Raw genomic sequence first — 20,284 nt, forward strand, 5'->3', positions numbered from 1 at the left:
TTTCAAATTAAATAGCAGAAGTCTTGTGAACAAATGTGGTAATTTTGCTGAAACAATATGCACTCAGTGGAAACGTTTTGTAGTAAGTTTAAACAAATCAGACAGACAGAGAACATCATTCTAGCTCCCTCTACACTGTTCCCATCAACACCCCCAGGACAGCGATGACATTTTCCTGCGCATGCACCAATTAGTCCTGGCAAGACGTAGCTGCGCATGCGCAGCATCTCACAGAGCAGGAGACCGTTTGTGCATGTGCGCAGCTTGGTGCGGTCTGATGACATCGGTGGGCTGCTGTGTTGTCAGGAGTCACTGTTATTTTTAAGGTAAAGTTGTGTTATTTCTCACCTCCTGGTAGGAGACGTTCGCATCTCTTCCCCGTGGTGATTGCACAATGGTACAGGCCGTGGATACTTCACACCTTCTTTGTTTCATAAGATGACATTCAATTCTGGAATGTTTTAGGATGGGGTGCAATTGATACCTTTTAGCTTTGAAGATGTGTCCTTTGACTTTGTCCAACAGTTTGAATACACAAAGGCCAGTCCCTTTTTCATCCGTGGATATTTTGGACCATTGTTCACTTTCTAAAATAAAGGTTTATTTTTTAAAAAGACAGTCAGTTATTCATAACTCTTCGAGTTAGTCCATAGTTTGTATCGCACTTCTGATGTTGTGACACTGGTGAAGCTACAGCACCGGACTACTTGCATGCCAAACAGCGGAAGCAGCATGCAATAGACAAAGCTGAGCGATCCCACAGATCACAGCTCTATAGTTCTGCCACATCCAGTCATGAATGTTGATGGACAATTAAATCATTAACCAGAGGAAGAGGCCCCCACAAATATCCCTATTCCCAGTGATAGAGAAGCCTAGCACATCAGTGCAAAAGAAAAGGCTGAAGCATTTGCGACCATCTTCAGCCAGAAGTGTCAAATGGATGAACCATCTTGGCCTCCTCCTGAGGTCCCCAGCATCACAGATGCCAGTCCTCAGCCAATTCGATACACATCACGTGATATCAAGAAATGGCTGAAGGCACTGGATACTGCTAAGGCTGTGAGTCCTGACAACATCCCACCTGTAGTACTGAAGACTTATGATGTAGTTCTAGCTGCGCCCCTAGCCATGCTGTTCTAGTGTTGCTGCAACGCTGGCATCTACCCGTTGTGGAAAGTTACCCAGGTGCGTCCTGTCCAGAAAGAACAGGACAAATCCAATCCGACCAATTACCGCCCCATCAGTATTTGACCGAGTATGGCATCAAGGAGCCCTAGGAAAACGAGTCAATGGGAATCGGGGAAAACTCTTTGGTTGGAGTCATACCTAGCGCAAAGGAAGATGGTTGTGGTTGTTGGAGGTTCAGGACAGCACTGCAGAAGTTCCTCAGGGTAGTGTCCTAGGCTGAACAATCTTCACCTGCTTCATCAATGACCTTCCTTCAGTCATAAGGTCAGAAGTGGGGCTGTTTGCTGATTGCACAATGTTCAGCACCATTCGCGATTCCTCAGATACTGAAGCAGTCCATGTAGAAATGCAGCAAGACCTGGATAATATCCAGGCTTGGGCTGATAAATGGCAAGTCACATTTGCACCACACAAGTGCCAGGCAATGTCCATCTCCAGCAAGAGAGAATCTAACCATCTCCCCTTGACATTCAATGGTATTACAATCGCTGAATCCCCACAATCAACATCCTGGGGGTTACCATTGACCAGAAACTGAACTATGCTTTATATATACTGTGGCTACAAGAGCAGGTCAGAGGCTAGGAATCCAGTGGCAAGTAACTCACCTTCCGACTCCCCAATGCCTGTCCATCATCTACAAGGCGCATGTCAGGAGTGTGATGGAATTCTCTCCACTTGCCTGGATGGTGCAGCTCCAACAACATTTGAGAAGCTCGACACCATCCTGGAAAAAGCAGCCTGCTTGATTGGCACCCCATCCACAAATATTCACTCCCTCCACCACCGATGCACAGTGGCAGAAGTGTGTACCATCTACAAGATGCACTGCAGCAATGTACCAAGGCACCTTAGACAGCACCTTCCAAACCCGTGGCCTCTACCATATAGAAGGACAACAGCAGCAGGTACATGGGAACACCACCACCTGCAAGTTCTCCTCCAAACCACGCACCATCCTGACTTGGAACTATATTGCCATTCCTTCACTGTCGCTGGGTCAAAATCCTGGAACTCCCTCCCTGAAAGCTCTGTGGGTGTACTTGCCCCACGTGGACTGCAGTAGTTCAAGAAGGCAGCTCACCACTTGTTCAAGGGCAATTCGGGATGGGCTAGCCGGCGATGTCCACATCCTATGAACGAATATAAAAAAAAAAAAATCAGTCTAATTTCGATCATTAGCAAAGTGATGGATGGTGTTGTCGACCGTGCTATCAAACCACCACTTTAACAGCAACAACCTGCTCAGTTGGGGTTCCGCCAAGGTTATTCGGCTCCTGACCTCATTACAGCCTTGGTCCAAACATGGACAAAAGAGCTGAACTCGAGGTAAGAGTGATTGCCCCTGATATCAAGGCAGCATTTGACAGTGTGTGGCATCAAGGAGCCCTAGCATATTGAAATCAATGGGAATTGGGGGAAAACGCTCCACTGGTTAGAGTCATATGTGGCACAAGGAAGATGGTTGCGGTTGTTGGAGGCCAATCTGCTCAGCCCCAGGACATCGCTGTAGGAGTTCCTCGGGGTGTTATCTTAAGCCCAACCATCTTCAGCTGCTTCATCGATAACTTTTCCTCCATCAAAAGGTCAGAAGTGGGGATGTTTTCTGTACGATGTTCAGTACCATTTGCGACTCCTCAGATACTGAAGCAGTCCATGTCCATATGTAGTAAGACCTGGACAACATTCAGGCTTGGGTTGATAAGTGGCAAGTAATATTCTTGCAACACAAGTGCCAGGCAATGACTGTCTGCAGCAAAATAGTATCTAACTATCTCCCCTTGACCTTCAACGGCATTATCATTGCTGAATCCCCCACGATCAACATCTTGGGAGTTACCATTGACCAGAAACTGAACTGGACCAGCTACCTAAATACTGTGGCTACAAGAGCAGGTCAGAGGCTGGGGATTCTGTGCCGAGTAACCCATCTCCTGACTCCCCAAAGACACAAGTAAGGAGTGTGATGGAATACTCCTTGCTTGGCTGGATGTGTTGGCTCCAAGAACACTTGGGACGTTCGACACCATCCAGGACAAAGCAGCCTGCTAAATCGGCACTCCATTTACCACCTTCAACATTCACTCCCTCCACTGACTCAGAGTATCAGCAGCGTCTACCATATACAAGATGACTGCAGCAACTCACCATTCCTCCTTCGGCACCTTCCAAACCCGTGACTACTTCCACCCAGAAGGGTAAGAGCAACAGATGCGTGGAATCACAACCATGTGCAAGTTCCCCTCCAAGCCACGCAGCATCCTGACTTGGAAATATATCACTGTTTCTTCACTAGCTGGATCAAAATTCTGTAATTCCCTCCCGAACAGCTTTGCAGGTATACTCGCACCAGATGGATAGCAGCAGCTCACCATCACCTTTTCAAGGGCAATTAGGGATGGGCAACATATGCTGGCCTTGCAAACGATGCTCGCATCCCATGAAATGAATAAAAAGAAAATTGGACACAATACTCCAGTTGAGGCCGAACCAGTGTGTTTTATACAGGTTTATCATAACTTCTTTGCTTTTGTACTCTATGCCCCTATTTATAAAGCCCGGAATCCTATATGCTATATTAACCATTTTCTCACCTGCTCTTCAACCTTCAATGATTTGTGCACATATATCCCCAGGACCCTTGGCTCCTGCACCCGCTTTAGAATTGTATCCTTTATCTTGTATTGCCTCTCCTTGTTCTTCCTATCAAAATGAATCACTTCACACTTGCATTAAATTTCATCTGCCACTTGTCAGCGTATTCCACCAGCCAGTCCTCTTGAAGTCTACCACTATTCTCCTTACAGTTCACAGTACTTCCAAGTTTTTTGTCATTTGCAAATGAGAAAAGTATGCTTTAAACTCATTGCAGTTTTAGCTTTTGCTCCTAAGTAAGATGATGCATTAAGAGAAAAGTTGTCTTAAGTAACGGTACAAGAAAAGGTTTGTGTTTTGGGAGAGTGTATTTGATTAATTCCTGTCATTTCAACTCTGGGGCTTGAGTTTGAACCTAGCCCAGACTAGTGGGATGATTCTTTCTGTTGGCAATCTAGCTCTTGTTTAAATGCATTTGAAGTCTCATCACAATTCTTTGTGGGTGCAGTGCTGCAGCACAAAATTTCCCATACTTCAATTTACTTGACTGGAAAGAGTTGCTGGTGTAGAATCATATAGATATAGAAACTTAAAAGACAGAAGGAGACCATTCAACCTGCCATGTCTGTGCTGGCTCTTTGAAAGGGCAGTCATGCTTAGTACCACATTCCTGCTTTTTTCCATAACCCTGTCAGTTCCTCATCCTCAAGTACATGTCCAAATTCCTTTTTTAAAATTATTTATTGAATTGGCTTCCACCACCTTTTCAGGTAGTGTTCCAGATCCTGACAACTTGTAGTGAAAATTTCGCCAACTCCCCTTTAGATGTGTTTTCAATAATTTTGAATCCATGATCACTAGTAATTGACCCACTTGCTAGAGGGAATATTTTCCCCCTATTTACAAAACCCCTCATCATTTTAAACCTCTTATTAAGTCACCTCTTGACCGTCTCTGTTCAAAGGAGAGCTGCCCTAACTTTTCTAACCTGTCCTCATAACTAAGTAACATCCTGGTAATTTTTTTGTGTTTTCTACCATGAATACAGATGCAATGTATTTGTTTAATATCTCTGCCATGTCCTTATTCGCCATTATAATTTTTCCTGTCTCTGCCACTAATGGGCCCACGTTTACTTATGCTAATCTCTTCATTTTAACATTTGCAATAGAAACTTTTACGATCTGTTTTTGTCTCTTGCTAGTTTACTCTCATTCTCTTTTATCTTTCTTTATCAAAAACTGTTCCCATTGGTGGAAGGATCGAAAACAAGAGGGCACAGACTTAAGGTAATTGGCAAAAGAAGCAATGAGGGCATGAGGGAAAAACTTTTTCATGTAGCTAATGGTTGGAATCTGCAATGCACTGCCTGACGGTTTGGTGGAGGCAGGTTCAATCGAGGCATTCAAGAGGGAATTGGATTGTTATCTGAAAAGGAAGAATGTGCAGGGCTATGGGGAGAAGGCAGAGGAGTGCTATTGGGTAAATAGCTCCTTCGGAGAGCCAGTGCAGAAACAGGCTGAATGGCCGCCTCCTGTCCTGTAACAATTCTGTGATTGTCAATTTCTTGGTCCTCCGTTGATGAATTCTAAAATCCTCCCAATCTTTAGACTTGCCACACCTTTTGGCAACATTATAAGCCTCTTTTCATCTGATATATTTTAACTTCTCTTGCTTGTTACAGTTGGACCACTTTTCCCATGGGTTTTTAATTACTTATGAGAATGTATATTTGCTGCAAATTGTGAATTAATTCATTATCTGCCATCATATCTTTTAATGTAGTTTTCTAAAATACCTTAGCCAACTATTGACCAGAAACTGAACTGGAACAGCCACATAATTATTGTGGTTACACAGGTCAGAGAGTGGGAATTCTGCAGTGATTAACCCACCTCCTGACTCCCAGAGCCTGTCCACCATCTACAAGGCACACGTCAGGAGCGTGCTGGCATACCCTGCACTTGCCTGGATGAGCGCAGCTTCAACAACGCTCAGGAGGCTCAACACCATCCAGGACAAAGCAGCCCGCTTGATCGGCACCCCATCCATCACCTTAAACATTCACTGCCTCCACCACTGACACACAGTGGCCACAGTGTGTACCATATACAAGATGCACTGCAGCAACCCCCACATCTCCTTTGACAGCACCTTCCAAACCCGTGACCTCTTCCACCTAGAAGGACTTCCCTTGAGGCCCCTTTACTACAAGGTTGGTAATTAATTAATTAACCCTTTCTCAGTGTGCAATACTAGATCTAAAATAGCCTGTTCCTCAGTTGGTTCCTCAACATACTGATCTAGAAAAGTAACTTGTATTCATTATCAACATGTCCTCCATACTATTACAGCAAATTTGGTTTGCCAAGTCTGAATGAATATTGAAGTCCCCCATGATTATCCTTATTACATGCACCTCTAATTTCCTGATTTAGACTCTACCCGACACCACAACAAATGTTAGGAGCCGATAACCTGCTGCCACCTGTGTTTCCTGCCCCTTTTTTATTTCTTTACTCTACTCAAACTGTACCTCTTGACTTTGAGCTTGGATCCTTTCTCTCTACTGTCTTTATCCCATCCTTTATTATCAGAGCAACCTCCCCCTTCCTTTATCATTTTGCTTACCCTTTTTAAAAGTCAAGCATTCTGGAATGTTTAGTTCCCAAAGTTTGTCACTCTGCAGCCATGCGTTCGCAATAGCTATTAGATCAAGCTCATGAATTTCTGTGTGAGCCATTGATTCATTTATTTTGTTGCAAATGCTTCATGCATTCAGATATACTGCCTTTAGCGTTATCATTTTTCTATTTTTCTCTGTCACTTTACTATTGCATTTGATGCACTGGTTGTCCGACGTTGAGAGACCAAGTAAAGTGGACCTGTAGTCCTGGAGTTTAAAGGAATGAGAGATAATCTCATTGAAAGATATAAGATTCTAAAGGGGGCTGGATAGGGTAGATACTGGGAAATTATTTCTGCTGGTTGGAGAATCTAAAACACGGGGGCACAGCCTCAGGATAAGGGGCTGTTTATTTAGGACTGTGATGAGAAATTATCTCAAAGGGTTGTGAATCTTTGAAATTCTCTACCCTAGAGGGTTGTGATTGCTCAAACGTTGATTACATTTAGGGATGGGACAGATTTTTGCTGTCTCAGGGAATCGAGGGGTATGGCAAGTGTGCAGGAAAGTGGAGTTGAATCTGAAGATCAGCATTGATTGTTTTGAATGGCAGAGCAGGCTCAATGGGCCATATGGTTGACTACTCCTGCTCCTATTTCTTGTGTTCTTAAGCTTTGTTCCTTCCTGATCAACTCTATTGCTTTGACCCAAATTTTTACTTTGCTCTACAGCTTTGAGACATTCCTCATACTGCACGTGAATCTGTCTTCTCCTGAATCCTTTCAGCTGTCTTCATTAGTTTAAATCACTATATACTGCCCTAGTTATTCAATTTGCCAGGACTTTATGTGGAGCCTGCCTCAACGAGTCCGCTCCATCTTTCCCCAGTACTGGTGTCAGTGGCTCATGAAGTGAAACTCCTTCCACCCACACCACTCTTTAGGCCACGCATTTAACTTTCTAATATGTTTATCCCTTTGCAAATTTGCACATAATCTCTGCATTGCTAATGGAGCCATTAGCTATGAAATTCTGGATTTTAATTTCTAACCTAGCTCCTGAAACTATCTCTCAGCAGAACCCCATCCCTCGTTCTACCTATGTTGTTGGTTCCTACATGGGCCACCACACCTGGCTCTTCTTCCCCCCCCCCCCCCCCACCCCACCCCACACACAAAAAAAACTCATGTTCTTCTCCATCCGTGAGGAATTAACCTTAACCTTGGCACTGGGGAGACAACGCAGCTTGCGGGACTCCTGGTCGTGGCTGCAGAGAACAGTATTTGTCCCCCTGACTATACTATTTCCCTATTGCTATCATACTCCTTTTCACACCCCTCACTTGAATGGCCTCTTGTGCCATGGTCAGTTTGCACATCCATTCTGTAGACTTTGTCCTCATCTAGACAGGTAGTAAGAATTTTGCACGTGTTCGATAAGTGCAAATGCTGAGGCTCCTCCGGTGCTGCACACGCAGTCCCTGACCAGTAACGAGACCTGCACCACAACATTACCTAAGAGGTGTGACTTCCTCCTGGATCAAAGTGTCCAGGTAACGAAGCCCTTGCCATCCACAGACTTAGCATGGATGATTGCATCGACATATGGCCTTGACGGGAACCTAGTTGAGTGGTGACGACACCTTTCCCCTAAATGAAACTGTGCAGCCAGATATTATACCTTCCACCACTGTCCCTGTCAAGACTGTCGCAGTGGCACTGTAGCTTTTATCACCAAATTACACCTTAGCTTATCTCCCACTTCTGGTGATTTTCTCCTCCTTTGAGCATCTTGCCTGGTTCTACCCTTCTACCTCTCATTTAAAATCCTAGTTCTCCACTGCGCATCAGAAAAAATTTCTCCCGTGATATCTTTGCTGCTTTTCTCTCTCAGCCTCTGCACCAAACACCTTCTGATTCTTGGTGATTTCAATCTCCACCTTAAATAAACATGCCCCCGCCCCCCCCCCCCCCCCCCGGATTGATGAGGGAAGTGCAGTGGATGTGGTCTACATGGATTTTAGTAAGGCATTTGACGAGGTCCCACATGGCAGACTGGTCAGTAAAATGAAAGCCCATGGGATACAGGGGAATGTGGCAGGTTGCATTCAGAATTGGCTCAGGGCCAGGAAACAAAGGGTAGTAGTCGATGGATGTTTTTGTGAATGGAAAGCTGTTTCCAGTGGCGTTCTACAGGGCTCAGTGTTGGGTCCCTTGCTGTTTGTGGTACGTTTTAATGATTTGGACTTAAATGTGGGAGGCATGATTGGGAAATTGCTGATGACACAAAAATTGATAGCGAAGAGGATAGCTGTAGACTCCAGAAAGATATCAATGGTTTGATTGAGTGGGCGGAAAAGTGGCAAATGGTATTCAATCCAGATAAGTGTGAGGTAATGCATTTGGGAAGGGCAAATAGAGGGGGAATACACAAAAAGTGGGAGGATATTGAGAGGGGTAGAACAAGTGAGAGACCTTGGAGTGCATGTCCACAGATCCCTGAAGGTGGGAGGGCAGGTAGACAGTGGTGAAGAAGGAATATGGAATGCTTTCCTTTATTGGCCGAGGTATTGAATTCAAAGCAGTGATGTAATGCTGGAACTGTATAAAACACTGGTTAGGCCATAGTTGGAGTATTGCATACAGTTCTGGTCACCACATTACAGCAAGGACAGAATTGCTCGGGAGAGAGTACAAAGGAGATTTACAAGAATGTTGTCAGGACACTCAAGTTGCAGCTATGAGGAAAGATTGGATAGGTTGTTTTCCTTAGAACAGAGGAGGTTGAGGGGTGACTTAATTGAGGTGTACAAAATTATGAGGGGCCTAGATGGAATAGACAGGAAGGACCTGTTTTCCCCTAGCGGAGAGGTCAATTACCAGAGGGCACAGATTTAAGGCGATTGATAGAAGGATTAGAGGGGACATGTGGAAAAACTTTTTCACCCAGAGGGTGATGGGTGTCTGGAATTCACTGCAAGGAACAGTGGTGGAGGCAGAAACCCTTAATTCTTTTAAAAAGTGCCTGGACATCTACCTGAAGTGCTGCAAAGTGGGATTAGATTGGGCAGCTAGTTTTTATGGCTGGCACGGACACGACGGGCTGAATGGCCTCCTTCCATGTCATAATTTCTCTATGGTTCTGCCTCTTTAATAATGGATTCTAGCATTTTCCCAACGACACATGTTAGGCTAACTGGCTTATAGTTTCCTGCTTTCTGTCTCCCTCCTTTCTTGAACAGAGGTGTTACATTTGCAGTTTTCCAATCCGCTGGGATCTTTCCAGGATCTAGGGAATTTTGGGAGATTAGAACCACTTGGTCTGTTATCTCTGCAGCTGCTTCCTTTAAGATTCTAGAATGCAGGCCATCAGGTTCGGCAGACTTGTCAGCCTTCAGTCCCATGAGTCCTGTTACTTTTTCTCTGGTGGTAGTGATTGTTTTAAGTTCCTCCCTCCCTTTTGCCTCTTGATTTTCCACTGTTAGTGTTGGGATGCTTTTTAGTGTCTTCAGCTGTGAAGACGAACACAACATACTTTTTCAAAGCCTCTGCTGTTTCCCGTTTCCCATTCCCCAGTTTTGCCCTCTCAGGGACCAGTGCTCAATTTAGCTACTCTTATCCTTTTTATATATTTGTGGGAGCTTTTACTGTCTGTCGATATTTCTTGCTAGTTTTCACTCATACTCCCAATTTCTCACTTTTTTTTGTTTTAAGTATCCTATGCTTGTGTTTAAAATTTTCTGAATCTTCTGGCCTGCCACTAATCTTTGCAGCATTGTATGTCTTTTCTTTCAATTTAATATCATCCTTAACTTCCTTAGTTAGCCATGGATGGTGCATCCTTCTGGTAGAGTCTTTCTTCCTCAATGGAATATATCTTTGAGAGTTATGGAATATCACCTTAAATGTCTGCCACCTAGCTCTGTCTCACCACTTCCACTATTGCTAAATTTTTGGACTGCCTGTCTGACATCCAGTACTGGATGGACTGAAATCTCTTACAGTTGGGTATTCGGAAGACTGAAGCCATTGTCTTCGGTCCATGCTGCAAACTCTGTGTTTCCTAGCTACCGACTCCATCCCTCTCCATGGCAATTGCCTGAGGTTGGACCAGACTGCTCACAACCTTGGTGTTCTATTTGACTCCGAGATGAGCTTCTGATCACACATCTACATTATCATTAAGACTGCCTGTTTCCACCTCCATAAGATCACCTGAATCTGCCCTGTCTCAGCTCATCTGTTGAAATCCTCATTCATGTCTTTATTACATTTAGACTTAACTATTCCAATGCACTCCTGGCTGGCCTCCCAAATTCTACCCACAGTAAACTTGAGATATTCAAAACTCTGCTGCCTGTGTCCTTGCGTGTTTATCCATCACCCCGTGCTCAATGACCTGCATTAGCTCCTGGTTAAGCAATGCCTCAGTTTTCAAATTCTCATCCTTGTTTTCAAATTCCTTTGTATCTCTGTAAGCTTCTCCAGCCCCACAACCCTTTGAGATATCTGCGTTTTTTTGATTCTGGCCTCTTGAGTATCCCCAGTTTTAATTGATTTGCCATTGCAGGCTGTGCCTTCAGCTGTCAAAACCTTAAGGTCTGGAATTCTCTCCTTAACCCTTCCTCCACCCCCACCCCCAAACACCCCAACCTTCCTTTCCTCCTTTAAGACACTCCTTAAAACCTACCTCTTTGGCCATCACAGCAAGACTCAGCAAGATTGCATTCTGAGGCCCGGTGTCAGATTTTGCTTTATAATGCTCCTGTGAAGTAGATTGGGGTGTTTTCTTGTGTTAAAGTAGCAATAACAGCAAATTCTTCCTGATGACCTGTAATGTCTGCACCTTGGAGTCTAGCTGAACCACTCTGAGCTGAAGTTTGTGAGCCACTTACTACAGATATTGTTGTCTGGGATCGCAGCGTTTTCTATAATTGTCCAAATGTTACTGTTACAGCACACCACCTGCACTGCTATCCCTATATAAATCTTGTTTTATTTATTTAATTAAAATTAGGGCCTTTTTAAAAAAAAAAATACTCCTGTTCTGGCTCTTTCCCTCTGCTTTGCTCCTTGTTTTTTTTATCGGCTCTATTTACTTAACTCTTAGTTATATATGTCATAAGATTAATTTATTGAAAATTCAGAACCTTTAACTGTTGGTATCCTATATTTAGTTGATTTTTAATTCCTTCTAGATCTAATTATTTAAATGCTAAACTGAATATACACTTGCCTGAGTTATCACTTCGCTGTAGTTTCTCGGGCTCCACGTCAGTTTTTCAGATTTAGAATTTTTTTTTCTAGATTCTTTCCTGCAGCACAGAGACTGTTGCTCATAGCTGCCCCTCCTGCACTTTGCAGTCTTTCCTCATAAGCACTTCTCCCTTGCTTTACGGTCTTAATCAAGAAAGTTCTCGTGTACCCAACAGAAATTCTTCTTCCTCACCTTTAGCACTGTTTTTCCCAATCTATATTAAGGCAGTTAAGTGTTTTCATGTTACTATATTTTTGCTAGATGCCTTTGAAACTTGCAGACAAACTTGCTCATCTGTCTCCTTCTGCATGTTTGGAGATCAACTTTTTTTAAAAAAAGAACTCCCAATAATGTAATAGCTCCCCCTGTTCCTCAACTCAAATCAAATACTTACAGTCTTAGAACCGTGTATTAGGTCCTTTCTATTTAGAACTGTGATGATGGAGTCTCCTGTTGTTTCGATGGATGAGTGTTCAGCAAGGAGACTGGTTGTCCACCATCTAGGTTGGTGTCGTCTTGTGATGTTAAACCAAATCTTAATTTGTAGATCCGATTGTAAATATTGCATATCAAATCACTATTGAAGGGGTGGGTGAAGGCACTGACTTTGTGACATGCTCATACTTGTTATATAGGAACCTTACACTGTTCTCCTCAAATGTTAAGAATTGCTTGATGTCAGAGACTTCTCAATTTGGATCTGTCCATGATTGTTTCTTCCCCATTTAGTGGGGTCCAAATTACATGCTCTGCGATAGGCTTTCAAAATATCTTTGTATCTAAGTTTGGGACGTCCTATGGTGTGGGTTTCCGTGCTCAGCTGGCTGTAGAATAGTGCCTTTGGTATGCAGGAATCCTCCATGCGAGCCATGTGGCCAACCCAAAGCTGACCTCTGAACATGCTCTTGATACCAGGTATGCGGCAGCTTGCAAGAAATTTGGTGCTAGGGAATTTTGTCTTGCCGCTTGATGTTGCAGATAGATCTTAAGCAACAAAGGTGGAATGCATCTAGTTGCTTTGTGACATTGGTAGATTGCCTATGCCTCCCAGCTGTAAAGAAGTCATGTGAGAACCACTGTAATGAGAACAGAAAGTGCTGGAAATACTCAGTAGGTCAGACAGCATCTGTGGAGAGGAAAACAGAGTTAATGTTTCAGGTCTGTGACCCTTCATCAGAACTGGCAAAAGTTGAAATGTAATAGTCTTTGACCAAGTGAGAGAGGGTGGGAGGGGAAGTAGAACAAGAAGGAAGGACTGTGATAGGACTGAGGGAGGAGAGGTTAAATGGCAGATGTCATGGAACAGAAAGCAAATGGAGTGCTAAATAGTTGTAGCAAAAGACTAAGCATGAGTCCAGATAGAGTACTAATGGCAGAATAATGAATAGGTGTATACGAAAGCAACAAACATGAAAAATAAGTTTGACTAGTACATGGTTTAAATTTTTTTTTTAAATATATAAAAATAATAAACAAAATAATGGGGCTCATGGTCTGAAATTACTGAACTCCATATTGAGTCCAGAGGGATGTAGAGTACCCAGTCAGAAAATGAGGTGCTGTTCCTTGAGCTTACGTTGATGTTCACTGGAACACTGCAGCAGGCCAAGGACTGAAATGTGGGCATTCGAGCAGGATGGAGGATTAAAATGGCAATCAACCAGAAGCTCGGGATCATACTTGTGGACTGAGCAGAGTGTTCCGCAAAGCAGTCACCCAATTTGGTCTCCCCAATGTAGAGGAGACTGCACTGACCCACTGCCTGGTACACTTTGATCTTTGTTTTGAGACCGACTCCATGCTGTCTCCAAAGGCTGTGAGTAAGCCTGCTGAATGCTGAGTGATTTCAATCATCCAACATGGTGTTAGAGAGGATACTCCCAAAATAGCGCAACTTCTGAACTGAGTTGAGGGGTGTAATGTTGATTGTGACTGAGGTCTTGGAGTTTGTGGCAGGGACAGGTTGGTACAAGATCTGTCTTTTTCAGACTTATTGTAAGGCAAAGCGTTCAGAGGCTTGGGCAAAGCGGTCAACAAACAGCTGGATCTCCTCCGGAATGTGTGCTATGAGAGCACAGTCGTCGGCAAATAAGAGGTCACTTAGTAGCTGATCTTTGATCTTTGTGAGCCTTGAGCCTTTGCAGATTGCAGGGGTTTCCATCTGTCTTGAACTGAATGGGAACTCCTGTGTTAAGATCTTTGAGTGCTTACAAGAGCATGGCCAAAAAATAGTTGGAAAACAGAACTGGAGCCATTACGCAGCCTTGCTTTTTGCCATTGGTGACAGAAAAGGCATCTGATCAGGCGACGTTCTGCATCACACTGGCCATCATGAAATGAGTGGATGACCTTGATCAGCATTTCAGGGCAGCCATATTTGTATAGCACCTTCCATAGGCCTTCACAGTTTACTGTGTTGAAGGCCTTGGTCAGGTCAATGATTGCCATGTCAAGGTCTTTATTCTGTTCGTGTGACTTTTCTTGAAATTTGACTTGCCATGAAGATCACTGACCGTTCCTCATCCAACACGAAAGCCACATTGTGATTCTGGATATGCAGAGTGTAAGATGAGTAACAATCCTGTTGGGGGTACCCTTGCAAGAATTTTCCTCACTCGGTGAGAAGTGAAATACCGTGATGATTGTCACAGATGGCCTTGCTTCCTTTCCATTGTTCAGGTGAGTTATGGAAGCGTCCTTCTATTGGGGCACAATGCCCTGGCACCAGATTAGGCAAAAGAGGCTAGTGAGTTTCCCAACTATGTGAGATCCTCCATACTAGAATGCTCAGGTGGAATGCCATCAGTTTTCGAGTACTTACCCACAGTAGAATATGTAGCTTGCTTTATGGCCTTGGTGACTTTAGCTTGAGATGGATCGTGGGCAAGCTCATCCAGAATGTGATGCTGTGGAAGTGATTCAATAGCATCGTTGCACACTGTGGATTCTTCGTTCAGAAGATCGTTAAAATACTCTGCCCAACGAGAGAGAAGCTGCTGTCTGTTAGTTAGGAGCTGATTGCTGTCTGCTGAGAGGACGTTGAGTTTGGGACCATACAGATCGGAAACCTTCATGGAAAGCCTTCCGGTCATGCTTATTGGCAGCTTTCTGCATCTTAGCAGCCGCCTTCTCCCACCATCGGTTCTTCATCTCTTAGTTTGGCCTGCATGTGTGTTTAGCTTGCTGGTATCTGGCTTTTCTTGCTGATGACTCTTTGGTCAAATATGTAGGATCCGTGAGCACTGTGCACATCATCTAAGTGGCTTGGTGGTTGTCGAACCAATCTTGGTGCTTCCATGAGTGACATCCCTTAATTTCTTTCAAGAATCTTCAATATTTCTGTTATCTTCTGGGAGACCAGCAAGCTCCATGACTAATTTTTGTTCCAGTTCCTGTCTCTTGGTCGAATCTTTTAGGATAGTTCCATCAAGCTTCCTTTTGTGGTTTGACTGTCGTAATGCTTTAGGTGTTATCTTCAAGGACATGATGCTCCTGACAAGCTGATCGTCTGACCAGCATTCAGTGCCTCAAAGGCAGTGGGTAGAGCACATACCTTAAGGTTTCGGTTGTACAGTAATGTAGTCCAACGTGTGCCAGTGTACAGATCTGGGTGCATCCATGTTTGCAATTTATCAGTTTCTTGGAAGATTGTTTGTTTATGCTGGTGTGGTCAAACGTGCTACACTTAGAAAGAAGAGACTGGCCATTGGAGTTTACTGTACAAATGCCATGGTGTTCCAGTACTCCCCTCCATGTATTATAGTCTGTACCAATGCGGGCATTGAAATCACTAAGGATGATGAGTTTGTTCTGGTGTGGTACTCCTCTGGGATCTTGCTGAGATCATCATGGAATGCTTCTTTGACCTCGTCTGTGTGTGTGTCACTGGTGCATAGGCACTGATGAGTGTTGCATACTGTTTTCTAGCAAGACTTATTCCAAGTACCATGGGTGGGTCATTGATACTCTTGGGAAGTAAGTCGAATTTCCGTGCCAATTCAGATCGAATGACAAAGCCCCCACCTGACTGTTGAGACTGGTTCTTGGCCTTGCCAATCCAGTAGAGTATGTAGCTTGTGCCTACTTCAAGATGAGACTGCTCTCCAAACCTTGTTTCACTTAAAGTGGCTACGTCAGTATCGTACCTGCCCAGTGTTCTGGCTGTGAGGGCTGTTCTATGCTCTGGTCTTTTACCATTAGGTAAAAGTGTTCGAACATTCCATGAGCCAAGTCATAGAGTGTCATCCAATAGTTAGTTGTCCTTTTGAATTTGAGTTTTTTTTGTTTTGACCTCAATGATTGGTGACCTGGCAGGTGCAGGAAGGGCAGACTCTTGTTTAGGTTACCTTTTCCTCCCCTTCCCCAGATTGGGGAGAGCAGCGCTTTACCTAATAAGGTCTGCTCTGTCACCTTGGGAGGATACAGACAGTACATCTGCCCCGATTAGTGGAGAGCTACCATCACCCTGAGGCCACCTGTGTGCAGGGTTATGACTGAAGACTGCCAGTAGCATCCTTTACCTGTCCCTGTCGCAGCTTTCCCATCGCCACAGGACTTGGTAGCCTGATATGTTGGTCAGTTTGATTTTGCAGGTTGTTGAGCATTGAGTAAATTTAAGTGGGTGAGGTTTGTGAGGAGCTGCTTCCAATTTCTCGTTCGAGCCATCTAATGCTGCACTGGTGCAATGTGTGCCATGAGCACAGCAGTTGAAAGGATGCAGGTTTTAATTTTCACCTGCCCTTTCTATATTGCCATCTGGTCCATTGGCACTGTCTGTGTTCTTCCGCATTGCTAGCCTACGGAGACTTTGCTATTTGGCCCGTACCTGGGGTGGGGGGGGGGGAGGTTAAAATCAGAGCGTTCCTTCTCCTAGGTAGGTTGCCAACCAAGGCTGATGAGCCCCATCTGCCTGAAGCTATCTGGTTTTGAGGTGCCAGATACTCCCCTTCACACCTCTGCCCACAGTTTTAAATAGGGATGGGCATATGAAGCCAGGCAGTAGGATTTTGATTAGGAGAGGCTGTTTGAGATGCTGACTTATGGCACTTTTTGTGCTTAAAGAGCATCTGAATTCTCTTCATTATCCTGGTCCTTCCCAAACCTTGACCCCTCACCCCCTGCCCAACTGTAACATCATTCTTAATTAGCGCTCCCATATCCCCACCTCTTTTACTGCTCTATCTTTCCTGAATATTTGTTGGAATAGTGAGAAATGAATGGTAGATAGAGAGATGCACATAATTTTCATTTCAACTGAAGTGCAAAGATACGAGGGAGCTTTATTTTCGATCTGTTCTGTACAATACCTAGGAGGCTAAAGAATTATAATGAGTACAAGTAGTCCATTATTACCAGTGTGCTGCTATATTACTAAAAATCTTGAATCTGGCCAGAGTTAATCCAATGAATGGAAATTTTTTTAGCTTTTGAACGAAAACCTAATTGTGCATTAAGTTAATGAACAAACAATTTCTGAAATTTTATCGAATGTATTTTCCACTTGATTATTGGTTTTATGAGCAAATGCATTATGACGAGAAAGATGCTAGATTTGACCCCTAGTCTATGCTGAATTATCTCTAGGTGGAGCAGCAAAAATGTTGTACAATTCACCTCTTTAATCTGGACAACAGTGTCTCAGTTTGCCATTCAGGAATTCTTGGTGGAAAGGATACAGGTTGACTGTCTGACACAGTTGCGTAGCTTGCTTATAGCCAATGTCTAGGCTCAAATATGAAAAATGACCAAGCCATCTAGAGTACTACTGATGCATGTGAAATCATACTTGAGACTTTCGGGAGAAAATTGGAGGTGAAAAAATGTTTCTTGAGACATTGCTGTTAGATTACCAGTTACAGATATTTGGAAGATCTGTTTACCAAAGTTATAATTGCAGCATTCAAGCTGTTAATGGGCTTTGTTACACTTTTTGAGATAGCAGTATAATTACATTCCTACTATAAGCACTGGGACTTTGGGCAATTCAGCTAAAATACCATTGCTAGTAATTTGATGGTACTTCTGTTTGTAAAAGCTGTATTTAAATTCGTGATCTATAATACATTTTGAGGGCTATGACAATGAAGGCACCTGTAATTAGTTTTCAAACTAATATATATTGAAATATGATGAATTTCAAATGGGAGCTATGGTGACGTATATTGCTTGCCTTTTTGAAACTACAGAAGGACTCCTGGTTATTTGGGAACCTGTGTTGGAAAACAAATCAAAAGCAATATCTTAAGTATCCTTTTACTATGTTTTTTGCAGGCAAGAAAGTGCTTCTGCTCCTGAAATTGATGTAGATAGTTCTTTAAAATTAACTTTGGTGAGTAAGAACATTTTAGAAGGTTTATATAATTGCATGTGAAATACTTGTTTTATGATTTTTACATATAAGCTCGAAAGTCATCTTGCAGAATAAACTTATTTTCTTGGTTTATGGATCCATTTAAAGAATTAATTATTTTAATTAGCTCCAAATTAATGAGAATAACCATGGGAGTGAACAAGTGGTTTTCTTTAAGAGAAACTCCTAATAGTGACGAATGATTTGAACTTGGAATTATCAAGAGCACTAGTTTTGAATTCAAGTGAGCTAATCATAGGGGCTGATGGGATGTGATGGAGCTTTTGGGGGAAAAAAAATGTAGATCTCGTGTCATTGCCATTTACAGCTGAATGAAGCACAAAGAATTCCACATTAAGATTCAAAAAAAGTGCACGTTAATTCATAACATAAAAATTAATAAATTAAGCATTTCAAAGCCATCAATTTCCAGACTCTGTGCCTCTTCTGCCTCCTGTGTTTCTGTAAAGGCTGCATTTGCTGACAACGCAATCACTTGGTGGCATTGTACTAGCACATGCGCAAATGCAGCCTCTTCCACTGAAATGTCACTGTCTGCGACGTTCAGGCAGCTGCCAGGATTAAAGATGGTGGTGCTCAATTTATCACAGAAAAACAACTTGAACCCATGGCAGTACACAGTGGATGTTGCTCTGAGAATGTTGCACTGTTTAAAGTCTCCTCAGAAAGACAGCACCTCTGACAGTGCTGTGCACTCTCCATAATTCTGAGGGGTTTCAGTGCCATCCTGCCGCTCACTCCCTCCTTTTCACGATCCCACTCTCAGGACGCCCGCTCCCCACTCTCCTCCTACCCCTTCTCCTCCCCCCTGTCTTCCCTGCCCCACATCCTGCTCTCCCCCCGCCCTCACATCCCGCTCTGTTCCCCACCCAGCATCCCGCTCTCCGTTTCTCCCCCCTCCCCCGTCTTCCCTGTCCCGCCCGCCCCTCCCCCCGCTAGCTCTAGGCCACTCCGCTTCCCTCCTCTCGGCCACTCGCTCCTAGGTTGCCCCGTCACCCCTCAGGGCCCACCTTGCTTCTTCGGGCAGAGCGGTGACGAATGATCGAACATGGGAGAGAGTGGCCAAGAGGAGGGAAGTGGCGCGGCCTAGAGCGAGCGTCTAGAGGGATGGGGGAGGGGAAGCGAGCGAGGGGGTTGGGGGGAGCAGGGAGCATGCAACCTGGAGTTAGTGGCTGAGGAGGGAGAATGTTTGTCCTGGCAAGGCATAGGCTGCGCATGTGCAACATCTCAGCGCGCAGGAGGCCGTTTGTGCATGTGCGCAGTTTGGAGCGCGCTGATGACGTCAGTGGGCCGCTGCATTGTCAGGTGACTTTGTTCTCTAAATGGTACTTTGTGAACTAATGCAGCTGATGATTTTCATTCTGCTTTAAAGCCATTTATTTTTGTTTTGTTTGTTGCCAGTCCCATTTCTTGCTACCAAAGATTAAAAACAATCAGGTGCTAATTGTTCTCATCATTTTTTCTGCTGATACCATGATGATTTCTCTGACCACCTGATTTGAGATCATTAATGATTTATTGTTTAATGAAATAATTGTAGAGTTAGTGAATAGCATAAAGCTGATAGTTGAACGCATCGTTTTTGGGTTGGCAGGCTGTAACGAGTGGGGATACCATAAGGATTAATGCTTGAGCCTCAGCTATTTACAATTTATATCAATGATTTAAATGAGGGGACCAAGTTTAATGTATCCAAGTTTTCTGACAATAAGTTAGGTGGGAAAGTAAGCTGTGAGGAGAATACAGTGGCTGTAAAAGGGATATAAATAGTTTAAGTGTAGGTGAAGTATAATGTGGGGAAGTGAGAGTCCACTTTGCTAGGAAATATAGAAAAGCAGAATATTAAATTATGAGGGACTGGGATATGTTGGTATTCAGAGGGACCTGGTTGTCTTTGTACACTAATCTCCGACATCTAAGTACAGCAAGCAATTTGGAAGGCAAACTTTTTTTTTATTCGTTTGGGGGATCTGAGTGTTGCTGGCTATGCCAGCATTTATCGCCCATCCCTAATTGCCCTTGAGAAGGTGGTGGTGAGCTGCCTTCTTGAACCGCTGCTGTCCTTGGGGCGTAGGTACACCAACAGTGCTGTTGGGAAGGGAGTTCCAGGTTTTTGACCCAGCAACTGTGAAGGAATGGCGATATAGTTCTAAGTCAGGATGGTGTGTGGCTTGGAGGGGAACTTGCAGGTGGTGGTGTTCCCATGCATTGCTGCTCTTGTCCATCTAGGTGGTAGAAGTCGATGG

The 20,284-nt window shown here is 43.8% G+C and overlaps 1 protein-coding gene across 1 annotated transcript in view; it reads left to right on the top strand.

The window, feature by feature from the left end:
* LOC137375707 (protein FAM13B-like) overlaps nt 1–20,284 on the top strand; it is a 214,896-nt gene that overhangs the window by 105,988 nt on the left and 88,624 nt on the right. Inside the window, exon 11 of the mRNA XM_068043092.1 lies at nt 17,939–17,996. Within this exon, the coding sequence (XP_067899193.1) occupies nt 17,939–17,996 (58 nt within the window). The remainder of the gene's footprint in view (nt 1–17,938; nt 17,997–20,284) is intronic.

Source organism: Heterodontus francisci, chromosome 12 (assembly GCF_036365525.1).
Source record: "Heterodontus francisci isolate sHetFra1 chromosome 12, sHetFra1.hap1, whole genome shotgun sequence".
Taxonomy (NCBI): Eukaryota; Metazoa; Chordata; class Chondrichthyes; order Heterodontiformes; family Heterodontidae; genus Heterodontus; species Heterodontus francisci.